This window comes from Coturnix japonica, chromosome 14 (genome assembly GCF_001577835.2).
Source record: "Coturnix japonica isolate 7356 chromosome 14, Coturnix japonica 2.1, whole genome shotgun sequence".
Taxonomy (NCBI): domain Eukaryota; kingdom Metazoa; phylum Chordata; class Aves; order Galliformes; family Phasianidae; genus Coturnix; species Coturnix japonica.
This window is the reverse complement of record NC_029529.1, coordinates 4,299,869-4,313,553: the sequence shown is the minus strand read 5'-3', so window position 1 is coordinate 4,313,553 and position 13,685 is coordinate 4,299,869. Positions and strand designations below refer to the sequence as shown.

The window sequence follows — 13,685 nt, the reverse complement described above, 5'->3', positions numbered from 1 at the left end:
TATATAGACCACAGCCCTCCCATATAATCACAGCCCTCCCTATGGTGCGGCCGGCCTATAGAGCTCGCTCCGCCGGGCACCACGTGCGCTCGTGATGGCCCCGCCCCCTTTGTGTTAGCCCCGCCCCTCCCTTTAGCCCCGCCCCTTTCTGTTAGCCCCGCCCCCTCCGTCACCGCGCATTGCCCGGAAGGTGGCATTGCTCGTGGCGGACCGCCCCCCCCGCACTCTATGGTACGTTCTCCGTGACGGGACCTCCTTGGCCGCCCTTCTGTCCCTCTCCTCTCGCCCCATTTCCCCAGTTCCCGCCGTTCCACTCTATGGTGCGGGGCGGGGCGGTCACGTGGCTCTGTCAGGCCGGAAGGAGCGGGGCAGCGGCGGCTCAATGGAGCGGGGCCGGCGGGAGGTTGTTGTCCCGGTGAGTAGCGCTGCGGGCAGAGCGGGGGGCAGCGATTAGAGCGGAGCCGTTAGAGCGGCCTCACCTCGGGGCTGCTTCGGGCTCCGCTCCCCGTCACCCCGCCGTGCTGGGCGCTGTGTGCTGGGCCTGTCCCGGGCCCTGCTCCCCGGTGCCTCCCGTCCGTCTGTGTGGTGCTGGGGGCGGCTGAGAGCGCTGTGTCCGCTCAGCCCGTCTGTGAAGTGCTGTGGTGCAGCCGCTGCTTTGGGACTCGTGGTGCTTTGCATTGAGAAATGGTGCTGCTGTTCGGCTGTACTTGTGGCACTGCTGCAGTGTGTTGTGTTTGGTTCGAAGCGTGCCGAGCTGCTGGGAAGCAATAGCTGCGTGTGTCCGGCTGTTGGGGCGGCTGCAGGAGGGTCCTGGTCGCAGCAGGATGTGAGGTGTGCAGCAGAGCAGGGCTGGGTTACACCGTGCATAAGGTGCCTTACATACAGCAGGGTGAGGGGCTGTGTGAGGCCGTGGCTCTGTGTGAGCATGGAGCGGTTCTTGCTGTGTTCCCGTGCTGTATCAGCACACTGCAGTCTGTATCATGGGCCCTGTGTGCACGTTTACCGTTCTCACCTGGTATCCTCATTTCTAGGGCCTGCGCTGCACGAAGCTCTGCACCCTCCTCAGTCCTGTTGATGCTGTGAGCGTCTCAGTGCGCTGGGTGTCTGTGTAGCGTGGATAATTAGTGATCACCGTGACAGGAGCTTGGGGCTGGGCTCCTGGGGCTGGAAGGAGGTTCCCCCACTTCCTACAGCAGCACTCGGTGCTGTTTCAGTTTCAATGACAGTTCCCCTCTGCCTTTCGCTTTCCCCTCCTCAAGCACTTTCCTGTCTGCCATCCCACACGCTCCTTTTTAGGGCTGCTGCTCCCAGCTCAGTGGCTGGGGCGGGCTCTGCTGACGACAAGGTATGTTTTGCTTTACAACAAGGTGCTGGCAGTCTGTCCCAGCCTCAGAAGCTGCCCCAGAACTCCAGATTCCATGTCAGGCCGTTGCTTTGTCTGTTGGGAATGCAGCGGGTGCTGCTGCCAGCAGTGTGGATCCAGCGCTGCCTCTGACAGCTCTGCTCACAGCGTCGTGTCTCGTGCTTTGAAGCTGGTCACAAATTGCTTAAAAGTCCTGTGGCAAAAACAGGTGGAGTGCAACTCCAGCACAGCTGGGGAGAAGCAGGAAGTGTGACTGGGGGCTAATTAGCAACACCTGAGCAGCACAGGCACCACTAAGAGGGAAGCAGAACCCTCTGGGTGTTGCTCATTGCTGCTGGAAGAGGCTCCCATTTATTCATTTGCAGTAGGTGCCTTTGGGTTTGTTTTTTGGGAGCCACGGTGAGTGGTTTGCTGGAGCAGTGTGTTCAGGAAGGCTCAGCTGTGGTGTCAGTGCTTGCTGAAGCCACATTCTTTATGGGACAGTCAGAGCTACGCCACTAATTCTTTGTGTCAGGAGCCTGACTTATGCGTGTGGATTCGGTCTGGAGAGGACCCCTGTTCCTAAAGGAGAGGCTCTGACAGCCTCCAAAGTCTGTGCACACACTGAAGCTCTGTGCACAGTGTGCCCTTGTGGATGGGTGGATGTGTTTTGAGCTGCCCTGAGTGATTTCAACTGCTCTTAGCAGCATCTCTGCCCGCTGGGGTGAGTGCATGGCCAACAGCTTGAAGCATGCAGCTGATTTAGGACACCAGCAGCAGCCCAGGAAATAAGTTCATTGCTGTTCTGCTGTGGCAGTTCCTGCGCTGTGTTGGAGGCAGGCAGGGAGAGGAGGGGCCCTTGAGTATCCTGGGAGCTGGGGTGGGCTCTGCTCTCTGAAGCACTGAGGTGGAGATAGCAGCCTTGTATCACTGATGGAGGCCATCGTGCCCTCTCTGCCTTCATGTCACAGAACCTCAAGTTTAGTTTGAAACCAGCTCAGAGTGGTGTTGTTTCCTCAGGGTCGGTGCTGAAGAGCTTGTGGTCATTTCAGACTTGTAATGATCCTCAGGAAAGCTGAATTGCTTAGCAGTAGGAAATGCTGCTGACTGACACTGTTCTGCTGTGGCTCCCTGCCTGTGTTGCAGGGGGTGCTGTCAGGACCTGATGGAGCTGTGCTGGAAGCAAAGTGTCTGAGCTGAAATAAATCCGTGTCTGTGTGTTGGTGTCAGCATACCAGGCTCCTGGCCACCCCCCCATGTGGGTTGCTCAGAAAAGGGCACTGCTGTAGTAAATAGGATGTGAGCTGTGAGGTGGTTCCTTTGGGAAGCCTGCAGTTCTGAGGTGTTTGATGCCTTCAGAAGGATGGCTGGGTGTGAACTTCCAAGTCAGTGCATCACCGTGAAGCCTGTGGTGGTTTTGAAGCCCTGTGGCTGTTCCCACAGCTCAGAGTACTTTTGTGCCTTGCAGCCCCCTGGTCTGGGCTACTCAATCCCTTGTTACTCTTGATTTCTCCCTTGATTTCTCTGCTTGCAATAGAAAACTGAGTTGAAGATATGTGTCCCGGCTGCTGAATGACTGCTGCAAGAGTTGCACTCCACTTTCTTTGTTCTCTTATAGCTTTTAAAGGTGACATTTGGGTTTCCTTAAAAAAGAAAAGAGACAAAGAAGGCACTACTGAGGATCTGGAGAGGAAACGCTGCCTCCTTTCTCCTGGAGCACTCTATGAGTTGTAAGTAGCAGAGAAACACTCTCACGTACATCCCCAGGCACAGAGGTTGCTAATTTTGTTCTGTTCTATGTGGGCCCCCAGGCTGATAGGGAGGAGGAGGCAGAGCCATCAGCACCAGCTGGGCACACATAGGCTTGTGTCACACCTTCATGCCTGTCTTCATGTCTGTGTCTTTCAGATACCAGCACCTCAGTAACGGTGCTGCTCAGAAGGAAGGGCCTTTGGTTGGCTTACATGGGAGGTCAAGGCTGAAAGAAAGGATAAAGACTTGCCCTGGAAGTGACAGAGCTGCAGTTCACATGGTGCTGTGTGCTCTTAGACCACAAAGTCAGAGCAATGTGGTTCTTTAAAGCGATGGACTGTGAACCTGAGATGTTGGTTCTGTGCACACGCTGCCACTGCAAAGTGCTCTTGGAGGTGTCAGGCACGCACCATCACAGCTTGGACAATAAATGCACCTGTTTTAAAGCCCTCTCACCTTCCCTAGGAAAGCCCACAGGGAAATCTGCTACTGTTGTATGTTGTAGGTGGATAAAATAAAGCCAGACAGGTTCCTTTCTTTCTGAACTTCATGTTGGCAGATGAACTGATGGCAGTGGAGCACGTCCCTGGGCTGTGGCTGAGCGATCATTGTGCCCGAATGGCTCATCCACATGAGTGAGGCTGACTGGGAGCCTGGCGTCCTGAGCTGGGGAAGCAGTGGTGATGTGAGCTGCTCTGGCAGCTCTGGCTGTATTCATTTGCAAGGTGTACACCGTGTCACTGGTTTCCTCGCACACAGCAAACAATCTTCTGGCATTTCTTGCCAGCCTTGTTTCAGTTGCGATGAGGCTGCTTGGCGTGATAAGCACTGCTAAGCTCTCCCTGCTTCTGCTGGGCAGCTGTTACAAGGAGCAGATTGAACCCTTTGAAATGTTTCGCTGAAAGCTTAGCAATGGGTCAGGCGGAGTTTATTTTGTGTTGTTGTGTTTTTCTTAAGGGCTGAGTTTTAGCTTTTCTGTTTCTGGCTTGTCACAAGCCATGCATTATTTAAGCAGCTTCTCTTTGTTTTAGCAGCTTGAGACGAGCCAGAACCTCACTTTGCTTGCAGGCGACCAGAAGCCTTGGTGCTGCCTGTAGGCAGAAGGCAGGAATTGATGCTCTTCTGTCAACATAGGTGAGCAGCAGTGGTGTTGCTGTGCGGGGGGAGAGGCTAAAACACACTGAGACTTAATGCTGCTGACATCTCTTTCAAGTTGCTCTTTTTTTTCCCCCCACTTCCATTTGGTCGGGGTTTCAATTCCAACCTCCCCTGCAGTGCTTCCTGCATGTCCTCCTGCCTTGAGCTAGAGCCAGAACAGAGCACTTTGTGTCTGCTCCCAGCTCGGGTATGTGGGAGTTCAAGATTTCAAATGCTCTAAGTAGGAATAAATAGACTACGATGTGGTGGGTAGGAGAGGTCCCCCCCCTTGACTGTCGCTTTCAATCCCAGCACCATCTGAAGATGCTTTTTACAGCACAAACAGGAGGTGGAGGAAGCCTGCTCGGGTTCTGCTCCAATTCTTGCAAGCCGGAAACTTCAGCCTGTGCTGGGAGTTGGAATAGATGCACCGTGCTGCTGCTTGCTATTTTTAGGTTAGGCTAAAAATATGAAACGTGGTGGTTGCGGGGATTTTGAGTGGGATTGGGGACTCATGTGTAAGCAATCAGCCTGCACCTGTGACCTGCTTTCACATCCCAGCAGCAGAACTGTCTGCTTGGGGTGGCTGGGAGCAGTGCCTTTGGAGAGGGCACATCTGTGTGTGTGTGCAGCTTGCCTGGGAGGTGTGCATGCCTTCAGCTGTCAGATCTTCCTTTTAGAATGGCTCTTGTATCCTGCTCTTGCATTGTGAGGCTGATAGTTGTGCTGGGGCTCTGTTATAGGTAGCCTTATCCAGGCATAGAAGTCACAGAGGTGGTGTGAAATAGCTTCTTTCATGTGCTTTGCTTGCCTTGGTTGTGTTGTTTATGTAGGGCAGCCCCCTGGGGGGGCTTTGATCTTGTTAGCTCACTTTCTTTGCAGCCCGGTGCCACACAAGTGAAAAACTTGTGATTGTGCCGCTGGACAGAACTGGCAGCGCCAATGGGTGCTGGTCTGTGGGTGCTGTGCAGGGGGCACACACAGCCTGTGATCCTGAGCTGCTTTACAGAGCATTTCCTACCCCTCTGCTTTGATGCTGAAGGAACAAGCCGACTGCCAGATGAAACCAGAGCTGCTGATGGAGAGCGGTGTCTGAGAGCCAAATGGGAAGGGTGGTGGGTCAGCTCAGCACCTCCCAGCCCTTTGCTCCCTCCCAACTTGCTGTGATGGGGGAGAGAACTGAGGGGAAAAAAGGGTGAATGTATGGGTTGAGATAAAGGCAGTTGAGCGGAACAAAAAGGAAAGAAAATTAACAATGGGATGTATGGAACAAATGGCACACGGTGCTGTTGCTGCACCTGCTGGGCAGTGCCCAGCCAGTTCCCAGGCTGTGCTCCTCAGCTCAGTGTAAGCACTGTGCAGCAGGAGCCAAAACATGGGTGTTGTCAGCTCTGCTCTGCCTCAACCCACAACACAGCACTGCTGTCACTGCTGGGAAGGAAGATAACCGTCCCAGCTGGAGCCGGGACAGCGCGGAGCAGTCACAGTGTTGGCTGACCCACACAGACTGAACTCTGATGCACTGCATGTCCCTGCACAGGGAGAATATCTGAGCCACTGAGCTCTGCAGAGAGCAGATCTGAGCAGACACCTGCCCAGCCTCTGTCTGCACTGCTAAGTGCTGCAGGGCTGATTTGTGGCTTTTCCCTCCTCACCAGCCTCAGAACGATCCCTTGCTGTGTGATGGCTCAAGCAATGGCTTTTCCTTGCTCAGTGCGTTGCTCCCAGTGTGGTGGGGCTGAGGTGGGCACGGCAGGGCGTGCTGTGCAGGACCAGCCTGCAGGATTGATGGGCATGGATGCACCTGGCTGGCTGCAGGGGCTTGGGTGCTATTCCTGGTGCTGCCTCTCGCCTGCTTGCTGACCTTGGCCACATTGCTCCTTCCAGTGCTTCTGTTTCTCTATCTTGTAAGTGGTGAGAACAACATTGATCTTGTTTTTCTAAAGCACTTGGAGGGCTGAGGATGGGAAAGTGGCGAGGCAAGGCGATAGCTATTCACAAGTGCCAGGCAAATGGAACTGGGATCATGTGGATGTGACCTTTTTAAAAGGACAGTGCTTTCAGCAGGCGTGCTTACTGATAGCATGCAGGAGTGGAGCAGCACTTCTGCACCTCTCTGAACACCAAAGTGCCTCTCAGAGCAAGGCTTGCTTCTCCTTGCACATAAAGCAGAGGCACCTTGTGGAAATAACCCCCAAGTTCTGCAGGGTACGTGTGTTCCTGACTTTTCACAATGGGGATGAATAGTTCCTGGGGGGGGGAATGTGTATGTTGAAGTTCATAGCGTGTATCTGAGCAGGTTTTGTCATGCTGTGCCAGCTGCAAATCCTGCTCCCTGCAGGGGAAGTTAGTCAGAATGACTGAGGAGGGATTTACGCTGCTTTTGTGTACCAGCAAAAGGATTTTAGAGCAGACCCACCATTTTCTTCCAACGTATGCAGCCATAAATATTTAATAATACAGATTCCTCAATGCTCTGACAATGAGATGAATACTTCTCAATACAAAGGCCTCCAGTTGTGTTCCAGTGACCAAATATTGCTCCAACTTCAGTCTGTGTTTAGCTGTTGTGTGATAAGCTGGAGCTGTGGGCTGTCAGAGCACAAAATGGAAGCTGTTCAGGTCGCAGTGATCCCATCCCATCGTGGAGCCCTGTGTGGTGCCAGGTTGTGAGCAGGTGGCTGGCAGAGCTCAGTCCCAAAGCTCAGTCCTGGGAAGGAGCCACATCCCTTCTGTGTCTCTGGTTTGTGTACAGGTGTTGTCCTGGAATCTCCAGCAAGTTCTAATAGAGGAGGGGATGTGTCACAAAGCAGGCAGGGCTGTTCTTCAGAACGGCAGGTCATGGCAACGCAGTGTTTGCTGTAAGTGCTGCCTGTCCCTGGGCCTGGTCACGCACTGCCCTTGGGGTGCAGCTTCTTTCCAAGGGTCAGTGCCTGGATGGCGTGAGATGAGCATCCCTGATTGCTCTGCAGCCCCAGTTCAGCCTTCACGTGGGGCACTGAGGGTTTGGGGTGCTCGTCTTCGTTCCAGCAGCACCTTGCTTTGCATTCAGCTTCTCAGCAGCCAGGCTTTCAGATCTGCTGGGCTCTGATGCCCACATTTCTTGTGCTCGGTCTGTTCCCTGCACTGGGTGCTGGCTGTGGAGGCTGCAGAGCGCGGGGCACACAGCTCTGCTTTGAAGCTTTCACTCCTATTACCAGCAGGTGGTGGCAGAAACACCACTCTGACTTTTTTGACTTCTGGGAAACAGAAAACAGCTTTCGAGGGTCCGAGTGCTGGCTGGGCAGAGCTGTGTTGCCCTCCTGCAGCTTCACAGCTCTGAGCATCTCCATGCTCCTCCCCCTCTGTGGGCCTGGTTGTGCTGTGCTGGAAATCAGAACTGAAACTGAAACACACTTTACACACTTTACCCTCTTCTGTTTTTGTCTTCTAGTTCCTCGTGCTAGCCTGAGTGCCATGCCTGGGCCTTGATGCTTCTAGGAACAGCTATTGAAAATGGCAGAGAGAGCTGGAAATGAAGAAGCAGTTCATCTAAGCAGCTTCCATAGCCACAGAGGGAAAGGTGAGCACTGATGTCTGCGTACTTCCCAAAGTCACAGTTGTACAGCCCTGCTTACAGGGAGCAGGAATAATAGATATTAAATGTGCAGGAGTGTTGTTAATAGAAAACTCCTAGTGGCCTGTCCCGTTGTGTCACACCCTGCTGTTTAATTTTCTATAGATAGCTGCAAAGCCTCTTGATCTATGCTGGCATGCAAAGTGCTTGGCTCTTCCCTCTCTGGTGTTGCACTGCCTTAAGGCGGAGTTCTGACTCCTTGGCTGTGCAGAGGAGCTCCAGCAGATCTGAGGGGTTCGTGGTGTTCCACCCTTTAACAACCTGATAGGAAAGGGGTGAGATTTCAGATCATAGGGAAAGCATGGATGTGTGCTGCTCAGGCAGTGCAGAAATCCTTTGCTTTTGGCTGGTTCTTCCCTCCCTGCTTCCAGCAGCTTTGCTCAGCAGCGTCTTTATTACACTTGTGACAAACCTTGAGGACTGTCATCTAATAGCAGGATATCATCTGCACTCTCAGTCAGGGGCCCTATCTCAGGCTCTCATACGGTGCTCCCACAAAGTCACTCTTTCAGGAGATGCCACATTGCACACAGAACCTTATCTGTCCTCTAGAATGTACTGCACATTAATAAAAGAAAATGTGTAGTGCCTGAGATGCTGAAAGTTCAGGGTATCTCTAAAAATTACTCTGTGAACTACTGGGAACACTTTGCAGCAGCTTAACTCATGCTAACGCTTAGGATGGAAGAGTCTCTGCATAGAAGAGGTCTGGGCATGTGCCATTGTGATCTCTTGACCTATAGTTTGTGCAAGGCTTTGCTCTGAGGATCATAGGAGTGTCTGTGACCTCAAAGTGCTTCTCCCTTGTTGCTGCAGCACAAACGTGAGGGTTGCTTTTGCAGGTGTTTGGGTAATTTGCAAGCAGGTAACATGACTTATCCTGTTACAGACCGAATAAACCGCAGGGATGAAGGTCTTATCACAATATCAGATTCCTCGGATGAAGAATTACCTTTGCAGGAATCACCAGCAGAGCAGCAGCACGAGGATGATGATGATGATGATGAAGATGATGAAGATGTGGTCATCTTGGCAGAGGTAATTTTTCATGTTTATGTGTGTTGCTGCTTTATTCGTAGCCTTTATAAGCAACTCACGTGCAGATACCCAGTGCATTCCTGTGGGAGTCCTGCCTAAAGTTAAAGTGGCTTCCTTAGGATGTCTGAAGTGAGCATTGACACGAGAGCATTTAGCTGGGTCTGAGTTTTTAATCGTGTTTTGGGCAGAGGAAAGGAGAACAAAGATATCCAGCTGATAGTTTTATGCTTTATTACGCTCATTGCTAAACTGGCTTTTCATCTGTTTCCCATCAGAAATCTAGTGAGATGCAAAAGATCATTTGGAACAAGGATTCTGGTGAGTGGAAAAGAACTTCTACTTATTCTCCTCTGTCTTCTTTTCAGACCTCCAAACCTCAGCAGCTTGTGCGCCCCAACGTCATCAGACCTGCTGCTCAGTGGCAGGGTGCAAATGCTGTGGGAGAAGGAGGATCTAAAAGCGCTTTAGGGCCTTTGGGGAGCGTGTGTGTGCAGGATGTCTCAGCTCTGCTTTGCCAGAAAGACCTCACAGTGCAGAGCAGTGCTGGACCAAGCAAGGAGGAGAGCGTAGACTTTGCCTTGTGGCAGCCTGGACCACCTGAGCCAAATGGCCCCAGGTCTGAACTTACGAGTGACCCTGAGCCTGGTCCGAGTTTGTTTCCAGCAATAAAAATGAGCCCGCAGCTTGTTAACAGGGAGATCGTTAGTCTGGGGAAAGCAGACTTTCCTCCACAGCAAGGGGAAAAGGTGGAAGCCCAGGGCTGGCAAGGGGAGGACTTGAAGCCAGAGCTCTCACAGAACATTGATGGAACAGCTGCTGCAACCACAGTGCAGGAGACCCAGGACAGCAGCCCACTGGCTCCCCCCTGCCTCCAGCTGCTGGACACAGAGCCACACACTGTGCTGAGTGGCTGTGCTCCGCAGCAGGGGCAGCCCGAGGCAGGCTCAGCATCTCTGAGGGCGTTTGGAGAGGAGGCTCCAGGGCCGGCCTTCCCCAGACCGGAGCCGCAGCAGGATGGCATCCCGGGTCCTGCTTCGCCACAGCCAGCACATCCACCAGAGGAGACGAGGGGTCAGCAGGCGACAGACAACGAGCGGCCGGGCCCAGCCTTCCCTGCACAGGGCTCACGTGAACTGGGTTCTAGCAGTGTGCCAGAACAAGGGGCTGCTGGACAGGAGGACCAGAACTTCACAGCCCTGCTCATCAGAGAGACAGTAAGTGTCCCTATTTTTACATTCATGTTGCTTTCAGATGTTCTTTTCAAGGCATGCAGTGTTGCACGTGCTCAAAGCACAACTCTTTGACTGAAGCTTGGAGATGCGCAATATGAGTGTGCAATGAGCAGTCTTGGCAAACTTTGGTTTAAAGAAGATTAACCCCATTGCTGTGGCAGCAGTGATGAATGGATGCGAATCCCAATGGTGTTCACTTTGGGGTGGGTGGCTGGCCAGGAAAATGTAGCAGAAACGTATGGAGTGTGTTGGGGTGTGGTGAGGCAAAGTGACACGGGTTTATTCTCCATACCTGTGGTGTGTTTGTTAGCTTGGGTAGCACAGTGAGCAGTACAAAAGCAGCAGGAAACAGTGCTTGGTGATGTTTCACACCTGGTGGTTTCCCCTCCCCTCTGCATACAGTCATCCTGCTGCCTGCTAGCTTATCTTTTACAAATCTATTGCATCTTACTGTGTGTTAATTCCATCTGATTCAATTTGGGAAACCAAGATGGGGGAGAATACTGTTATTCTGCAAGTAGTACACCGTCAACAGTCACTTTTCAGTGTAAGACCTTGGTGACTGCTGACCTGCTCTAAGAGGTGGATGAGTACGTACTGTTACGTTGTTCAGGTTGCTAGACAACCCTTCCCAGTTCAGTCTTGCAAAGCCAAGAAGTGCTCTCTGGTGCAACCAATTGCAATACCCATATGGAAACCCAATGAGAGAGCACTAAAGGGCTCCTGGCTACATGGCTAATGCCAGTAAAGGTTTGTTGTCTGCTCTGCTCTCGTCAAGAGTTTGTGTATTGTTTCTTTTCCCTCTTGCCTTTGGAATGCATTCCAGCACACAACCTCAAAGTCCTTTATCTTCCATCTGGGGTTTGTATTAACTTTGCTTGTGTTGTAGTCTGTACCTCTGTGCCTCTCCTCCTTCCATCTACCCTGAATCACTCATAAAGCCAGGCACTCCCACCACTACCCATGCTCTCATAAAAAAAGAGCTATTAGTTATCAAGTGCAGCCAGGAGAGCCAGCAGCTTGCACTATCCAAGCTGTATGGATGTAAACGGTCTCTTGGATCCCATTTTAACCCCTGTTTAGGGAGCATGCTAGAAAACTGCTCTTACATTTGTTTCTGTCTTTGGTGCTGTTGCAAGGTTGTACTATGCAGCTCCTCTAATACCTGCATAACCCTTAGCTTTTCCTACTGTAGGAAGCGAGATTTCCAGATGTGAGGAAGGAATACATCGAAGAGCTAATCAGCATCAAGGACTGCTATGACTTAAATGTGTAAGTATGGATCAAAGAGCCAGGGAATACCATAAAACAGGTTGGCTGCAGTCGCACTTCCATTTCCTTCCTGCTAATAATGCTGTTGAGTGTATCCAGGCTGGGAGTGCCAAAAAGCATGGATTTCTTTTTTAAAGGTGTAATAGAGCTTGTCTTAAAGCTTGTATGACTGACATCATGCTGCAGCTTCTCTGCTTTTTAAGATAATTTGCACATTCTGTTAACTAGCTGTTGGAAGATCTAAAGCTATTACACGTCATCTCTTCCTGTTACCAGGCTTGGTAGAGATGAGTGTCAGGAATAGGGGTTGGCTTCTGTAGGACAGAGCTCAGAGGTGAGTTGGTGAGTTTTGAATCATAAAAATCAATTTCCTCCTTCATTTCCTGCCTCTTCATGCCTTTTTCCAGGTAAAAACTGACACTGGTCTGGACGACTTCATTTGGTGCTGGTTTTTATCCCCTTGAATAGATAGCAGTGGTACCATTTCAGTTCCTCTCAAACCACCTTTTGCAGATAAGAACATTTTGAGGACCAGTAGGATCTATTTTATATAGGTGTCTGCTGATGGACAGATTTGGGTCAAATTGGACAGGAATGGGAGCCAGTGAGGGAAGTAAAAGCTATGGGAAATCACCCCGAGGTCTGCTGCTTAGCTGACTGTACCAGCAACTCCAGGCTTCTTGTTAAGAATCATATCTGGCATCTCTAGGAGTCACGCTAGAATCAAAAGACTAAAACAAGTCCTTTGCCTTGTTGATAAGTTGCATCATCTCCCCACCCCGCTGAGTAAAGCTTGTGCTGATGAAGAGTGAGAGATGGTGTGTGTTGGCACCAGGAAGCTCGAGGGGAGGGCGGTGTGGGGTAAATGACTGCTGATGTTGGGTGGCCCCTCTCTTCTCTTTGTATGAAACACATTCAGTGTAGTTATTACACGGCACAAAAATGAATAGGTGTTGATTTCCATAGGATTCACTCTATCTTGTATGGATCTGATGCCTTTACAGTTAGCTGTATTCAAGTATGTGAGGCTTACTGGATATAAATGAGTGGCAAGGAGCTAAGCCCAGTAAATGCGATCATCCTTGGATTTCTTATCCCTTTGCCTGTGTAGTGAAATTGTGCCTTGGGAGAAATGCTGCTTGGTTGGGAATTCATCAGGTCGCAGCCCTTCTCCTTTCCCTGCAGCAGTGATGAGCTCTCAGGTGCCCACGCTGTGCACTTGCACCCAGCAGTGGGTGGCTGTGTTGGAAATGCAGGAGGCACAGAGCACTCATCCCTGGGGCAGTCGGGCCATTGAAGTTAGGTGTGTGGCTGCAGGACCCTCTCAGGGATTGTATGCGAAACCCGTTATTGTGTCCTGCAGGGATTTAGTGAAGCCTGGTGGAATTAAACCCTGGCTTCTGTAAGTCTTAATGCGTTCCTTCCCTTTTTGCTCTCGGAATCTCTTCTCTGCTATTGTGTGCTGCAGAACCAGAGAGATGAAAAGGTGCTTCCAGGCTGCCCCGCAGGCTGCCCACAGTGTCTGCTCAGTGGCGCGTGGCGGACTTGCAGGATGATAAAGATTTCTTCCCCATATTTTTATTCCTTTAACCAAACTGTCTTTTGAGTTGTCACCGTGTCTTTTGTATCGGAACAAATGGGTCGTGGCACTGGGCAGCCTTGCTGGCAGGGGCTCTTTGATCTCCACGGCGTGTCAAGCTGAATCAGGCTCGAGGTATATAATAACTGGGGGTAGCTGGGTTTGGCCAGGGATGAGGCTTTTAGCTGGCTCTGTGTCCCGGGGTGCAGATATTACAGAGCAGTGCCACAAGTGTGTGTGTGCTGGGGCCCACTGAACTCATTGTTGGATGCTGAGGGTTAACATCTTTGAAAATCCCAAGCTCCAAAAGGCAGCATGCAGGAGAGCTCAAATGTGCTGTGCTGCAGCTGAGGCCCTCGTGTCTGAGCTCCTTGAGGTTTGTTTCGCTGGATTAGAACAGTTATCCTTGACAAAAGCAGGGAGATGGAAGCTATTAAACTCTCGGTGCCGGGATGTTTTGTTGTTTTCCGATAGGATGGTCTTAAAACTTCCAGCTGATGTGAAAGATGTGATGTGAGAGCTGCTCCCAGCTGGGTATCATCCATTCAGCTTTTGTGTGCCGAAGCCTTCAGCTTGGCCAGAAGCTCAAGATGTCAATACCTGATTAAACAGAAAGCAATGCCTCTGCTTTGAGTGTGAGTGCAGGCCTGAAGCAATGGTGCCTTGATGGTGGATCAGATCTCTTAATTAGGGACTGATTTCTGACATCAGGGATGT

General features: G+C 51.4%; 1 protein-coding gene across 9 annotated transcripts in view; it reads left to right on the top strand.

Annotated features, from left to right (window-relative positions):
- Positions 1-184: 184 nt before the first annotated feature.
- The window catches only part of RNF216 (ring finger protein 216), a 59,845-nt gene continuing 46,344 nt past the window's right edge, over positions 185-13,685 (top strand). Inside the window, exons 1-7 of one of the 9 annotated variants that reach the window (XM_032447620.1) lie at positions 238-415; positions 2,961-3,072; positions 7,665-7,793; positions 8,737-8,885; positions 9,251-9,623; positions 9,654-10,099; positions 11,313-11,389. In XM_032447620.1, coding sequence (XP_032303511.1) covers positions 7,727-7,793; positions 8,737-8,885; positions 9,251-9,623; positions 9,654-10,099; positions 11,313-11,389 — 1,112 coding nt within the window. In that variant the 5' untranslated portion in view covers positions 238-415; positions 2,961-3,072; positions 7,665-7,726. The other 8 variants (XM_032447616.1, XM_032447615.1, XM_032447617.1 and 5 more) reach the window with 8 other exon arrangements.